We start from the raw sequence: 16,480 nt of genomic DNA, 5'->3' as shown, positions 1-16,480 counted from the left end.
ATTCATTAACAATATATTTGATTTATTGGCATTGTAATAATACAATCAATACAAAACAGGAAATTATTGCCTCCTTTCTATTGCATTAGGTTTATCTCTAAGTAAAATTTACTGCTGTAATTAATACTGGGAAGATTTTGCATTACTGACGATTCTGTAATTTTAACTCGAGATTTCATATGAACTTTTCAGGAATTGAAGAAATGTGATCCTGATTTTTCATTCGTCTCACCACAGTTCACTGTATGCAAGGTTTTGGACCCTGTCAAAGAACAGAAGGAGGCAGAAATAGAACATCGCAAACAAGAAGAAGTGTTAAAAAGGTTAGTTATCATAACATTCAGTACTGTAAGTAGAATTTATATTTAGGATTTGTATTATTCAACCGTTCTGTTAATGTCATTATCTTCTCTGAGGTATAAAAGTCTGTACCTTTAGAGTCTTCTTTTGTATGACTTGCCTACACTGTGCCGTAACTGAAAACATTCGGTTAATTAATATAAAATCACATCACTACTACATACATTGCCGCCTTATCTTCGTGGAGCTGCAATTTCTAAGTGCTAAGATCACACTTAAACAGCATTAGCTTAGCACAGAATAAAACATTAAAGTACCGGTACGGTACTGTAGCGGATCGCTACAATAGCGCAAGTCACGTGACGACGATGCGCGCGCAGTCGGCCCGGGTAGGCACGCACAGCGAGCCAAGAGACCAGTAGTGTAGTGTCGACCGCCTCGAGCTGTACATCTAATCCGGATAAGTACCTAAGTTAGAATGTGTCTAGATAGCTTCGTAGGGGTTGGGGAAGGGTGTAGGCTAGGGTAGGTAGTAATTAAATTATGTAATTTATTAGGTTCTCGAATGGTCGTGGTCTGGCAATGAATTTCACAAATTTAGAATTCAATTTGCTAAATCTAGTTACCTTTTTTCACGAATTAGAATAAGTCCATATATATATTTCTCTGTTCATTATATTATAATTAGATACATTAAGAACATAAAAGCTGGGTGTGATAGGCAGCTAAGGTAATATTGTGCACTTTGACGAGTTAAATCAATTCCTTGCAATAATTTATTAGGTTCTCGAATGGTCGTGGTCTGGCAATGAATTTCACAAATTTAGAATTCAATTTGCTAAATCTAGTTACCTTTTTTCACGAATTAGAATAAGTCCATATATATATTTCTCTGTTCATTATATTATAATTAGATACATTAAGAACTTAAAAGCTGGCTGTGATAGGCAGCTAAGGTAATATTGTGCACTTTGACGAGTTAAATCAATTCCTTGCAATAGAGTTGGGTTACGACAGGAAATGTGCGTGATTTGGCAGTGGTTAGAGGAAGATATATAGGGCCCAGGTATCTTCATTTACACTCATACTACACCACATCATCACAGTACTCTAATAACACATATGTGACTAAAAATAAAATTTAAGCTTAGAAAATAGTAGTTTACACAATCACCTAAATATAATCTTTATAACACAAGTTAGGCAAGTTGCTGACACTACTTTACCTACGGCTCTTTAATTATGGTAGTAAAACTTCAACCCCATTGCTCCGTTACTTTACCACACTAGTGCAGTAAAGTAAGTTAAGAGTGTTGAAAGTGAATAATTTTGATAATACAAATTTAATTGAAAATGCTGGTTTAGTTTAAAAACAGTTGTAAGTCAAGTTTATTTTTAAATCAAGCATAAAACAATTGATCAAAATCCACATGATTCATTCTTGGTGAGATAATAAGTAACTTCTCTCTGATCATAAATTTACTTGAACGTGTATCTTTATTTTCTCCTGTATGGTTTTATTTTTATTTTTTCAAAGACAAGTATGATTATCCGTTATATCATAGTGTTCCAGATACAGTAGACTCCCTCTTATCCGGACACCTTTTAACCGGACATTGGTTTAACCGGACTACACTCGGCGGAAATGACATCTTCCACCGAACAATTTTTTTTGTTTGTTACCAGACAATTTTTATTAGCACATTGGTTTAACCGGACTAGATCGGCAGGAAGTGGGCGGTACTGAAACGACTGTTCTCTTGGGAAAGATTTGAGACCAGTGATCACGTGTCTAAATACAATGCTCTCCTAAATTTGAGTTGAATATCACAGTAAACGGTCCGTTTTAACGAGTTTTTGGGGACGTCGGTTTAACCGGAAAACCCATTAACCGGACTGGCCTCAGTCCTGGAGTCAGGATAAGAGGGAGTCTACTGTAAGAGGAAGTGTATTATATCCACAATTACCCAGTCTTTGGGTAAAGAAACCTATAGTAATGAAATATTTTATGTAACATCCTTTAAACAACAATAACATTACTTGATATTTCATCTTTAATGCTATATTTACAGATTTAGAATGAGAGAGTGTAACATGATGATATCCACATCAATCCTTGAGGAAGGAATCGACCTGCCAAAGTGTAACCTGGTGATACGCTACGACGTGCCAAAACATTACAGATCCTACGCTCAGTCCAGGGGACGAGCGAGAGCGCAGGACGCTCAGTTTATCATGACTATTGAGAAACAAAGCCGCAGCACATTCATCTCCAACCTTGCCCAGTTTATTGAGATTGAGAGGGTAAGTTAGTTGTACTTGGTGATTATTGAGATTTACATACCTCTGTTTAAGTTTTTATCAAACAATAATACTACTTACTCTTACTCCCATGGTCATTTGTACCCTAAGTGGTACTTGGCCTCGCTAACACACTGCCTCCACGCCGTCTCTTGCGGTGTCTTCATTGACTTCCATTCTGGCCATATCTTTCTTCACTTCATCCCTCCATCTTTTGTTCGGTCGTCCCCGTGGTCTTCTCCCCATCAGACCACAATTCCACACTTGATGTATTGTGTTTGTTACGTCTCTTCTAATGATGAGGCCCGTCCATCAAAGCCTGCTTTAGCTTCTGTGATTATACCAAGCTTCTTGAAAAGGTCTCTTAGTTCTCAATTATGTTCAGTCCTCCATGTACTGAATCCCCGCTTTAGTAGAGCGAACGATTTTGCGCAGGGCTTTATTTTCAACAGTAGCTTAACTCCTAAATATTTAAAGGAACCAACCTGTTCATATTTTTGTTGTTCTATTTCTGTTATGTTTTTCTGCTTTCTGCTCCTCTTCCAAATCTAACAATTTTGGTTTCATTGTCATGCGTTTTCAGGCATTATCAAACTATAGTCTTTTTTGTGATATTATGTTTAGAAACGTTCAGTTGTATTGAAAAACAAGCAAAATAACTTAAAGATTGAGTTAAATGAACACAAATTTATACTTAATTTTTTACAGTTTTAGATTTGTATTTAGCCTACTTTTAACTCATTGTTATTGTCCAAGTTTCCACCCCACAGTAACATGACTTATCTGTAGCACTCTGCGGGCCAGACTTTTTTACTTCACATCTCAAGCCAAAATCAGGCTGGTTTTAGAAAATCATGAGTTTTGAAAGTGTTAAAGGGTTTCCACGGACCGGGAAGGTCAGAAAAACAGGTATAGGGTCAGGGAAGGTCATGGGAAGTTTTTAAAAAGGGCCAGAAGTCAGGAATTTTTTAAAAAAATAATGTAAAGTCAGGGAAATTAAATACTACTTTAAACTAGATTGTGTTAAAATATTTTTTTTTATGATCAGTTATGTTGAAATGAAATAGTTGCTGAAAAGGTTACTTAGGTTCTAAAAAATCAATTGTATATGCAATTTCTATTACCCTTTTTTTTTAGAGCTGTTAGTTTTTAGAATTTGATTTCTTATACTCCCAACCGCAACAAAACTGCAGGCTATGATAATTTCCATTTAGGCTAAGGCCAGGTAGCCTACAAAGTTAAATAGGATGCTGAATATTCTTCAAGCACTACAGTATAGGTGATGGAAGGTTAAATAATAAATAATAAAATAAAACAAATTCTTTATTTATCAAGCGTTTCACAGTACAACTTTTTTTTTAAATAACAACTTTCGTCAATAACAATAACAAAACTAACAAATAAATAAATAGAACAATAACAAAACAGAAACAAGACAGTATAAATAACAATAATCAACTATCAGCGTACAATTCTTTTATCTTAATTCTAAAGGATGACAAGGCATACTTTTTTATGCCAGAGGGGAGGTTGTGGTACTGCTTTGGGCTAAAGTACGAGAAGCTTCTCCTTCCAAACTCAAACCTCACTCTTGGAAAGTGAAGCAGGAGACTTCAGTAGGATTAAATGTATCCTACAAAACCTGTATACACTTTGTTCGCTACCATAACCTCTTGCTATCTGCTCAAAACAACTTAGAGGTTAAGATTAGATAGCCTGTATAGCTAAATAGGATATAGAATATTCTTTAATTACCAACCATACCAAGGATAGGAGTCAATAAACAATAGTTATTTGTGTAACTAGTGGGCGAAGTGGCAATTTGCTACACTTGAGAGAAACATTTACGCCCAAGCCGTTTATTATTGTGTAAACAAAATTTCACATAAACTTTCCTGTTTTTATAGATGCTGCTGGCTCGTTGCACAAATTGCGAGCCGTCTGACGGAGAAGAAATAGAGGCAGACAAATTCAACAACTGCGTTCCAACCTTCTGTCCGGGAACCACTCCTGTTACGATGAATTCAGCCATTGGTCTTGTGAATAGGTAACTTTATAAAGATTTTACATTTCATACAAGACCTATTACATTTCAATTTTAATAATGTTCCTCCTAAGGATGAGATAAGGTAGTACAGTGCTTGAATCAAACTTGTATAACGTAAAACATGTATTTTTATATTCTACCATTAGTTTCCAGTATATTTAAATACTAGCTAGACACAAGACCAAATATAAATTGCTAAAATGTATAGTGAGTATATAAGATAGATCTCAAGGGTCTAAGTTTTAAGGATTTTTCTGTTATAGCAAGCTAATGGGAAGGAGAAAGAGTCAATTAAAAACAAGTACACAACACAAAATGCTTGTAAAATTTCTTGTAGTATTTAGCACATGTAGCAAAAATGCTACAAGCTTTCAGAGAAATGTAGCAAAAGTACTGTGGTAATGCAAAGATGTCAGCTAGTATCGGCATAATGAACGGTTCTATCCAATATTCATTCTGATGACATCATGTGGGGTTAAATTTCATGTTTCAGTACACATGAGTATGATGAAAAAAGGTTCTGAGTTGAAATTTTTGTTATCCAATCTTCAATAAGTCACCATCTCCAACGACTGCTGCAAAATCGTCATTGTCTCAGCCGAACTGTACATAGTGTTTGTAGGGCTTGCCTGAAAATTTTCAACCAGCTCAGGAACTTCGTCATCCTCTTCGATGGCAGTTTTACCACCAGCGCCACTGCTTGCAACACTTGTAGCCAATCGCTTTGTCAATCCAACTGACTAAGAATTCCTGGTAACATTTATGTGATTTGCTTGTTTTCTCCATGTCCTGTAATGGCAAATGTGTTGGCGGCCAATGAGGCTTGGGCCTTGGGATTGTTGAAGTGAATAACACTTCCATTTTCTTTAATCATATTAACCTCTTCAATACCTGGTATACTATTTGCTGAAAGCTTCTTTAAAGAGCTCTGAAGTTTCTTATCGTCTGCTGCAGCAGTAGCATGAACAACCTTCTTCTTTCTTCTCGGTGTACCTTTCCCTCCGATCCTCACTTGGTCCTGAAGTTTCTTCAACTTTTCTTGATTCATGGCGATTTGTTTAGGTTTGATAAGGAAAAACGAAAACTCTACTTTTACAGAAAGCAAGAACTAAGTATATAATAAATAGCATATAAATAATAATAAATAAATAAATAAATAAATAAATAATAAATAATAAATAGCGAATAGCATATAACAAACAACACATTTATGAATAAGGTATGCACTAAAGTATCAACACACACGTGCTTAGTTTCTTGCACACAGAGAGAACGTTTTAATTGTTTACGGACCTCGCATAAACTAAATGAGTGTACTTAAAAAACTAGCTGTTTTAAATGTGGAGCAAGACACAACAGTTTACTACATAATGATGATATTGGCCTAACCAACAAGGCTCAGGTTAGGGTAGGGCAGAATAATAAAGTAGGTCCTAATGAAAATTCCATTCAACCAGCTGAAAAATTTAAGTCAAGTCCCTTGCATGCATGCAGCAGTGTTAGGTCTTCTTTAGTTTTGTTAGGAACTGCTTTAATTCATATAAAGGATAGATCAGGTCAATTCCAACCAGTTAGAACTTTGTTTGATTCTGGATCTCAGACTTCTTTATAACTAAAGATTGTTGTCAGCGCCTGTGCCTTCCTCTAAAGAAATTCAATAAACATGTATCTGGTATTGCAGAATCTACTGTTTTATCTACTAAAGGAGTTGTATCGTGCCTTTTACCTTCCTTCCATAATGTATCAAAGACGAATACAAACATTTACAACTTGCAGATCCTACTTTTGACGCACCAGGAAAAATTGAATTTTTGTTGGATGCAGACTTGTACACTAAGGTAATGAATGGCGGGCGGATGCCTGCTCCCAAAGGTTACCCCGTTCCTTACCACAGTAGTTTCGGATATATTTTGATGGGTCCAATTGATCTTAATGGCAAAACACAACCATATGACCAGATTTCATCTATTGTTTCCAATGTTGCAACCATTGAACATCCTCTAGACGATCAACTTAGATGTTTTTGCGAATTAAAAAAGTTCCCAGTCCATGCATCAGTTAACCCTGAAAAATAAAAATGTGAGATGACCTATTGTAATGCTGTAAAACGGGATCAGGAAGGAAGATACATAGTTCCGCTCCCGTTTTAAAACGAAGATCCCAAGATTGGAGAGTCTTATGGGAACATGAATTCGTCGATCAAAGCTATGAAAAGAATGAACAACTACGAAGTCTACCCAAAAAATGGTGTAGCTCAAACTATTATGTATCAGAATATTTCCAGTCACTATCGCCGGATCTATAATGCTAAACCTCGCATAGACACTAGCCCACCTTTTTCTCGCAGACCTAAGCTACACAATACATCTAAACATCATACTTGGAATAAAAAAGGTAGTGAATTTTTCATACAGAAGCAGAACAAGTCATCAGTTTCCTCGAGCTCAAGCAAATGCAGTAACTACTTAATCACACAGTTTTGTGATTTTTTTCTGTTAGTGTTCTGTTTATTTAACTAATCGAAAAAATTGGTGTTACCCTTTACCATAGACTTCTTAATTGTTCCTTATTGAAAAGAAAATGTTTCTTTTGGTGGGCGGTATGTTAAGGCCCAATCCATATATATAATCAACCCTAATACACTTTCATATTATACTGTACAGACACAAAGATTAAATTAGAAACATATGTTAAAAGAACAAAAACAATTAGTACAAGAATTTTAATGTAAAATAAAGAACATAAATGAAGTGAGTGAATGTTATTTTACAAGTATTACTTTCAACAAATCTTTATTTTATCAACTTATCAAAAACAGTGGTTGTAAGTGTATCCCATAAACATGCAGGTCACCAATGGCCGTTTTGCTACTTTTTGTAAAAATAACCTTCCTCTCTATATCCCTTAGAGATTTGAGTAAGCAACGATATATCGTTGCATGGCACTTAAAGGGTTAAAGTCACATATTTTTCATTAATTTGATTTAGCTGCAGCAGTCCTTCAGTGTTGATTTAAGCCTTTTCCATCCTAATTCTCTGCATAAAGCTTCATCACTTCCTTTCAGACATTTTCCTTTATAATTAATTCATATTTATGACAACTGATTAACTTATAAGAATGCTACACTGGTTTACATGCATGGCACAGTCAAGGAAATGTCTAACATCTTTATGAAGTATATTTCTCAGTTGTGACGTAATTTTCCACACTGAAACATATAACACTAGTTTACATGCCAGGTTTAAGTACCACGTGCTATACAGCACATTTAGTTTCCGGATAGGCCTCAGTACGGAGATTTGGGTTGGCCTTCCAGGGTTCGCGTCAAGATGTTACTTTCACGCTCAGCCGTGCCGTCGCCCTGGCTGAGGTTAACAGCGTCGGAGATCTCGAGCATCTGGTTCATCACACAGATGTCGCCGTAGTCCGGATCAATCCTCACGGACCGGTCACTGCCCCTTCCACCGCAGTGAGACGTGGTGGCCTTCCATGGAAGCTAGTCGCCACCCCCGAAATCGTCTTCGTGTTCAGCACACGACATCCAGCCAGGCACTTGGGTTGTGCACACCAAGTATGGGTTGGCTCAATCTGCTGTTGTAGCCTAGGGTCCACGGTCGCCCTCCTGTCGTCACAGCTGCAGGCTGAGGCTCATTCCGCCCCCCCCCCACTCTTCGTAGTAGGCTGGGGCTCATCCGGCCTCACCTGGCCGTCGTTGCAGGCGGGGTCTGTTGTGACCACCGTCGATGCTACTGCAGACTCGGGTCATACTTCCCATCCGTCGCCGCTGTCGTCTGGGCATCTGGTTTCTCACACAGATCCCTGTCGGTGCTGTCGTCTGGGAATCCGGCTCATCGCACAGACCCCTGTCTCTGCCGCTGTATGAGTGTCCCGCTCATTGCAGGGACATCCGTAATTCCTGTCGTATACGTGTCCTGTGCGTTGCTCAGAACTTGTCGATATTATCGTATGGGAATCCGGCTCATCACACGGACCCCTGTCGTTCTCGTCGTTGTATGGGAATTCGGCTCACCGCACGGACCCCTGTCACTGCCCCTTCCACCGCAGTGAGACGTGAAGACCTTCCATTGTCGTTAGTCGTCATCCCCGAATCGTTTACATGTCCACATGTAGCCCCAGGAGAATCTGGCTCAACACACAGATCCCAGCGTCGTAGCGGTACCTGGGGAGCTCCGCCTGCCGCTGTAGTCGGGGTTCGGATCACCCACCTAGCGTCGCAGCTACTACGCCTTCACTGCAGGCTGGGCGTCCATCGTGGCCCCAATCGAGACTACAGCCGGTAGTCCTCGGTCCCGTCGGTCTCCGTCAACGTCCTGGGTGTCTGTCTGGTTCTGCACACAGACTCGTGATGTCGCGGTACCTTTAACTTAGCCAACTCAACCCGCCACTGTAGCATAGGGTTCGAGCTCACCCGTTGACTACGGCTACAGGCTGAGGTGCATTCCACCCCCCCACTCGTCGTAGGCTGGGGCTCAGCCCTCCTCACCTGGTCTTCACCACGGCCTGGGTTTTCCAGCCCGCGCGCCCTATATCGGTACTACAGCCGGGGAACCTACTCGTACGTTTTCGTCGCTGACGTCCTGAGTATCCGGTTTCTCACACGGACATGTGTCACTGCCCCGTCCGCCGCAGTGAGCTGCGTGGTGGCCGTCCGTTCGTAGTTGTCGTTTGCCACCCCCGATGTGGATAGTCATTTACACCACGCCAAGATCCACCACAACGGTTCAACACTCGTTGGGTACACGTTGACCAAGCCCCGGTTGTCTCGCTGACCGTTGTTCTCCGTTGCAATGGTTGGTTTATCACGCAACAACTGCCGCTGGAAAATCAATCGAAGAACACCGAAGCTGGCCAACAGCGTGATGTGAGTTCCTCTGGTTGGTTTATCACACAACCCCAGCCGTTCGAGACTCGTAGTAGGCTAGCTGACTGCTCCACGTCAATCTTCCGTCCGCTAACGAGTCGCTGGTTCCAGTGTCGTGAGTTGCTCGTCAGTCCAGGTAGGTTTAACACGCTACCGCAGCTGCTGAAGCGTCGATGAACTCCATGGTCGTCACCAAAGGTAGGTTCAACACGCTACCACAGCTGCCGAAGACACGCTGAGTCCACGCCGACTCGCCAGTCCCAGACCATAGGCCAACTATCCAATTCGCACCAAAACAATCTCATCACCTGTCGTAAACTCATAACACAAAATATTAAAACACATTTAAATCGTTAAGCATGAAATAATACTCAAAGGGTTAGTCACGGATTATCTCACATGACACTAACCAAACATCGTTAAATAATCAGAGATTAAATTACCAGACAGAAGGAAATATAAAAATGCCTTGTTACTTAAGACGAAAATTAAAACGAGTAACCAAGGCCGAAACGAACTATCCACTTCTGGTTTCCATTAATCTCTAACATCTTTATGGCAAACACGTAGTTTGAAACCATAAAACAACGTAAAACTCAGGCCTAAGGCCACTACTACCAACACGCCATGCGTGCCGATCGGGACGTGCTGAACTAGCACAACTAGTCACTGGCTACTACTAATAGATTTGTATGATGAGATTAAATTGTTTTGGGCTTACTAAAAATGGATTAAAAATACACTGGCCTCGTAATATTGTATTCGTTATGTTATGGGTTTAACACACCATCGTGATCAAGTCAACTTTGCCTAAGTCCATTGGTTTAACAGGAGTGAAAATATAAAATCTAGTAAAACTGATTTTAAAAACTAGTATCATAGACTAACCAACACAAGTAGACTTCTCATCGCATTGTAAATTTTGAAGCACGTTTTTCGTGTCTAGTTCATGTACGTGACACAAAGGCGCTAGTGTCGACGAAACTTTGTTTCTATTATTTTAGGGTTAATTTCTTGATTTGTGCTTTACTGTTTGGTTATATAACTAGGGGACAAGTTATTGTTTATGATTAGATCGTATTATTTGGTTAAACGAGGTTTTAAATGGCTGTAATAACAGGAAACAAATTGTAAACAAAACACGACCTCTACTTAAACCGTACAGAACTAACAATAAAATTGTCTTCAGCTGTTCCATAAGGATGAGAAATCTACTAAGGGAGTATGTTTTATCTATGCTAGTATTTTACACCCTGGCAATAGTTAACTCGGTTTACCTTATGCCTTATATCTATTGAAATACAAGACTTACAATTTTACTTGAAGTATCTCGCGAGCTAACTAATGCTTCACCAATAACGATGTCGGGACTAACTCGAACTTGTCGTGGTAGTTGCTGGTGAGGAACTAACTTCCTTACTTGCCGTCTGAGGGTTCCTCGGTTCATCCCTCTCGCTCCCCTCTCTAGCAAAGTAGGGGGCTCAGCTGATCAGGAACGTCTGCTGTTTCTTAACCCGAAAAAAGCTAGCCGGCCGCCGTCGTCTGCAGCCGCCAACACTCGAGCTTGTTGTTGTTGTTGACTGTAGGTTATGTTGTGTTTGTTTCACACGACAATGAGATTTAACTTCAAGTTGTCGGTTTATATTATTCACTCCGCATTTCCTCACGTCTTAGAGACGGATTATAGGCCTAAGGCCATGATCTGCGGGTTTACTAAGTGTAGAAAGTTTCTTCAAAGTACCAAGCCGGGTTGAGCCCTAGCTTGTGAAACACATCGCTGGTGAGTCAATAAGCTATAAAACACTGTATAAGGTTTATATCACGCTCATACAGTATTAATAACTCTCGTTCTACACTTAGTTATTACCAAACACAACAGTGTATCATGCCTTTAGTTACTATGGAAGTTATAACTAAGGTTAGCCTTCTAACCTATAACCTTAGTTAGGACTGGTAGGCTATGCCTAGGGATAGGCTAGACATAGGAGTAGGCTAGTTTGACCCCCCTCAAAATAGGCACGTTACACAGTACAATTTGATTGACTGTATAATATGATTTCAGGTATTGTGCCAAACTACCTAGTGACACCTTTACCCGACTGACACCCTTATGGTCAGTTCATGAGATGGACTATCATGGCATACCAACATACTACTGCACAGTCAGACTGCCAATCAACTCACCTGTCAAACAGGACATAACTGTAAGTATCGTGTAATTTATATCAGAGCCCTCTAATTCGTCACTTTAAAACAAATTACGATAGTCTCAATGAAATAAAGGTCTTATTATCAGAAAATGTCTACTTTGGATACAACAATAGCTTGAACATACTCATAAATTTATCATTTTCGTGAATAAGCTGATGACAATTTTGAGGTTAGTTCTATCCTATTTACAGCAGAACCTCGATCAACTGTCCCCTTTTAAATGTTACTCCTTGCTACAGTATATGTTGTAATTGACGCTGTGCAAGGCAGAAAGTATATGCACTATTGTGATTGAACATGACCGTCCGCAGTTGACGACGTTGAGCTTAGTGACCAGGGTTAAATTTCTTCCTTAACCTTTTAAATCTACTTACTGTACAGGTTTATAACAGGATATCTGTTATCCGTCTATTCGCTTAACTGTCATGCTCACAGTGCCAATGGTCGGTTAATAGAGGTTCTACTGTACTTAGAGAAGTTTTGTTGTGTTATTTTTTTTCTTGCCAACACTGCAGTATAACAATCCATTGTCAATCATCTCAATCAGTGAAATTTTTATGTTCAGCCATAAAACTAAGTGCACTTAACTGTATTTACTCAGGTGCCTGCAGTTAATAATAACTCATATCCTGATGATTCATGTTCATTCTGATCATTTGGTATTCTAGAAAGATTATTTAACTTTGAATAAGTGTAGAGTACCTTAACGTTGCAGGTTTGTTACAATACGTTAACGTCACAGTTTGACACATATCTAGTTGAAAGCAGTGTTATTCTAAGCTTACTTTTATTAGTATACAGTACTACTTTAAGACCAAGATAAAAGTGGAAACGAAAGAGGATTATAAATGTAAATATACTTTAGAGCTGTTTAATGCACAATATTTTTTGTCATAATGCTCAAACTATTTAGATAACGTTTATACAAAATTAAAGCTCTATTACATTTAAACCATTTTGTCTTTGATCACTGATTTATACAATTTTTGTTAGTAGGTTGGACCTTCGACGGAAAATTATAAAAAGGCTGTAGGCTAGTACTGTATATTTAATACACAAACTATTTGAACATTTGACTGATTGTGTCGTACAACACTGTTCATTATCAGTGTAGACATGTCCGGTTTATTGTGTCAGCTGTGGACGATAGACAATACACAATAAATTCTCTTCATTTGTGATTCTTTAACACGTTGACTGCGGCCTATGTTATTTAACATAGAGCAGGACTGGCGCACACGACAGACTACGTTGCACTCCCAACTCTAAGGTATTGATCCAGTGTGGAGGTGGTTGTGCAATTGCCGTGAGACATTGTGTCGCTTGCCACTTATTGTGCCAGTTTTAAATTCAATCTGGTATAATTTGTTTTTAGATCCGACTATTTTATCAGTGGTGGGGACTGTTCCAAAATGTTGTGTCTAGTGTGGGGTTAGGCTTAGGTTTAGTGACATAAAATAGAATAACCACAATTTGACAAAAGTCAAACATTGGGGAAGGAACCTAACCTCAAAATTGTGCTTGATGCCTCTTTTGTAGTATTTTTTTATTGTATATCCGGGTACTTTGTCCCTGCTTTTCCCCTCCATTTGGCAATACTGAGGGCCTGCTAGCATTTTTTTTAGTGCTTCGCTATCTGTTGGGTTCTTGTAAAATTATGTCCACAACAAAATGCAGTACTTGCCATGACATTCCTCTCATTTAAATACAACTAAATTTAAACGTTTTCACACACTAATCCACACAGCACATTTACTGTTCCAGCCACCGGCCGCAGCCAGGGCCGATTTACCGAATAGGCATTATAGGCATGTGCCTAGGGCTCAAGACGATTGGTTTTTCTGGGGGTGCCAAAAAATTGGAAAAATAAATTTGGTGGTTGTATTTGCATGAGATCGCAGTTAACTTCTGATAATCCCTCGCGGCTGTGACATCATTGACTCCCGCGATTGCGGCAAAATGTTAACTATTTAATTACCACGGTAGTTTTTGTCATGAATTTTGTAGAAATATGCCATGATCGCGGAAGAATACTGACTATTTCCCATGGTTGTGTAGACATAATTATCGTCTTCCATGATCGCGTCAATATATGAACACATCTCACGGTCGTGAGGAGATTTTCATTGTCTAACACGAATGAGGCAAAACTCTGATCTTTTCCTGCGGTTGTGTGGATATTATCATCGTCTTGCGCGATCGTGGTCAAATTCTGAACATCTCTCGTGGCCGTGAAGACATCATTATATTGTCTCCCGCTGGCTTGTGGACATATTAATCATCTCCCGCGATTGCGACAAAGCGGCAAAATGTTAACCATCTCCCACGGTCGTGTGGCGATTATCATCGTCTTCCGCGAATAAGGCAAAATTCTGATCTTTTCCTGCGGTCGTGTGGGCATTATCATCGTCTCCAGCGATTGCGTAAATTTTTTTATCATAACCCACAGTCGTGTGGAGATCATAATCTTTTTCCAACGATTGCGGCAAAATTCTGACTGTTTCATGCGGTCCAGGAAATTATCGTCGTCTTCCGTAATCGCAGCAATATTCTGATCTCCCTCGTGGCTCTGTAGATATCATCATCGCTTTGCAAGATCGTGACAAATTGTGATCAAATCCCACGCTTGTGTAGACATTATCATCGTATTCTGCAATCGCGGCAAAATATTCTGATCATCCCTTGCGGCCGTGTGTATCTCTTCCGCGGTCAGGGATACGCCACTGTTGGTATGCACAATCGCGGTGAATTAATTATTCCTGGTAGGAATACAAAATTCACGCATAATTCCCGGTTCAAAAACTCAAGCATAACTCACGGAATTCCTGTTATTGCAAAGGGGTGCTACTATTAGTTTTACCTAGGGCGCTGGCAGGTAAAAAAACGGGCGTGGCCGCAGCCGGCCATCGCTCAACTGCAGCGAATGTGTTAAAGGAATGAAAATGTGTCACAAAAATATAAGAAGTTCTTGCATTACAGAGGTGACAGATTTTTCATGTGCCACTCTGCCAACCAGTCCAGTTGTTGGTTAAGTTTGTTTCCTGTTTCATTCTTGAGGATGTTTGGCAATGTATTTATGATTCTTCGTCCAATGAAGGAGGGGTTTTTTGGTTGCGTTGTGATGTATGGCAGACCGGAAGACTGAAACAAGTAGATCTTGTGTTGTATTAGGAGTGGAAATCGTAATTCCTGGGGAAGTTCAGGTTATGTGTGTACATGACAACTGCAAGGATGTATAGGGCCATAACTGTTTAAAGCTTTAACTGGAGAGTGCCCTAATAGTCTTTATTTTGGATTGCTAGGATTTTACTTAGGTTTGTTTTAGAGGTTCCCCCCAATATAATCAATCCATATCTTATCATGTGATTCAATTATAGGGTGGTATGCTGTCTTAACAGTTTCTGGCCCTAAGCATTATTTAAGCAGTCCATATGCATTTGCCCCTACACATAGACTAACTGCCCGTGGTGGATCGTATACAGCAAAGCAAGGAGTGAGCCGGTACAGTACAAAGGTGATCTGTACTGATAAAATGTTTTCGGCAGTGACCAGGATCCGAACCCATGACATCGCTGCCTTGAGCCGAAGTCCGTGACGCTACCGACTCACTAATAATTATTATTATATATTTTAACTAGGCCTAACTTCATTCTTAACCAAATAAACCCCAGATGAAAGCTTCTTAGTCAGGTTGTAAGAGTGGTCATTCCAAGAGAAGTCGTCATCAAATGTCATATCCAGCAGCTTTGCATTTCTTTCTACTAAGATGATGTGAATTTCTGATATTTTCTCCTTTTTCCAGTCCTAATCAAATTTATCTCTGCCGTTTTTGATGGATTGATAGCTTAATCATCTTGTTGGGCATTATCATAGTTCTTACCCCACTATGATTACCTGAAATCTCTCCATCATTTACTAGGTCAGGATATCTACTTTGACTCTGAGAGAGGCTTGTTATCAGTTACAGGCTGAAAGAGTATTGCTGCACCCTGGAATTTTGTATGAACTCATAAAGTTTTAGGTTAGTCGGTGGCTCATTCGTAGTGTGACAAGACAGCGATGTCGTACCCCACTAATACTTATCCGTACAGTTCATCCTCGTACTGTATCGGCGCTCTGCTTGATTTGCTTGACTTTTCACGTACAAGTTGTTAGAATCTTTTGAGGACAGGCAAATACTAGCTTAAAAGGCGCTGCCACCTCTTACACAAATCTAGTAAGATTATTGATCAATGGTTAGATTAATCGATACTTGTCAATAATAAGAATAAGAATAAGAAATATTTATTTCCATTGATCTTTACAAAAGAAATAGGTCACTGTAGACTATTAATAATCAAAGGAAAGCCTTGTTTTGGATTAACCATGGTGGTATTTGTATATATTCAGAAAAAAAATAAGCTTAACACTTTCAATGCGACTTGGCAATGGCAGACCCCAACAGATAGCAGCACTAACCAAAACTACCAGCCGGCTTTCAGTACTGTCAAATGGAGGGGAAATGTAGGGATGAATTACCCGGATACACCATAAAAAAACACAAAAAAGTGGTCAAGCCCAATTTTGAGGTTATGTTCCTTCCACAATGCTATATTACATTCATTAACGTTATTCTATTGCATGTCATTAGATCCAAGCCTAAACCCCACACTACAATAAATTTGTAACCGTCCCTACCACCAATCAATATAATAGTCGGATCAGAAAACGAACTATACCATATTGAATTATAACACTGG

General features: G+C 39.4%; 1 protein-coding gene across 1 annotated transcript in view; it reads left to right on the top strand.

Moving 5' to 3' along the window:
- The window catches only part of LOC128997735 (endoribonuclease Dcr-1), a 109,952-nt gene that overhangs the window by 33,570 nt on the left and 59,902 nt on the right, over nt 1-16,480 (top strand). Inside the window, 4 exon segments of the mRNA XM_054423384.1 lie at nt 193-323; nt 2,373-2,604; nt 4,509-4,648; nt 11,593-11,734. Coding sequence (XP_054279359.1) covers nt 193-323; nt 2,373-2,604; nt 4,509-4,648; nt 11,593-11,734 — 645 coding nt within the window.

Source organism: Macrosteles quadrilineatus, unplaced genomic scaffold (assembly GCF_028750875.1).
Source record: "Macrosteles quadrilineatus isolate MER2022 unplaced genomic scaffold, UCM_ALF_1.0 Scaffold_7__1_contigs__length_78375512, whole genome shotgun sequence".
Lineage (NCBI taxonomy): Eukaryota > Metazoa > Arthropoda > Insecta > Hemiptera > Cicadellidae > Macrosteles > Macrosteles quadrilineatus.
This window is presented reverse-complemented; position numbering and strand designations above follow the sequence as displayed.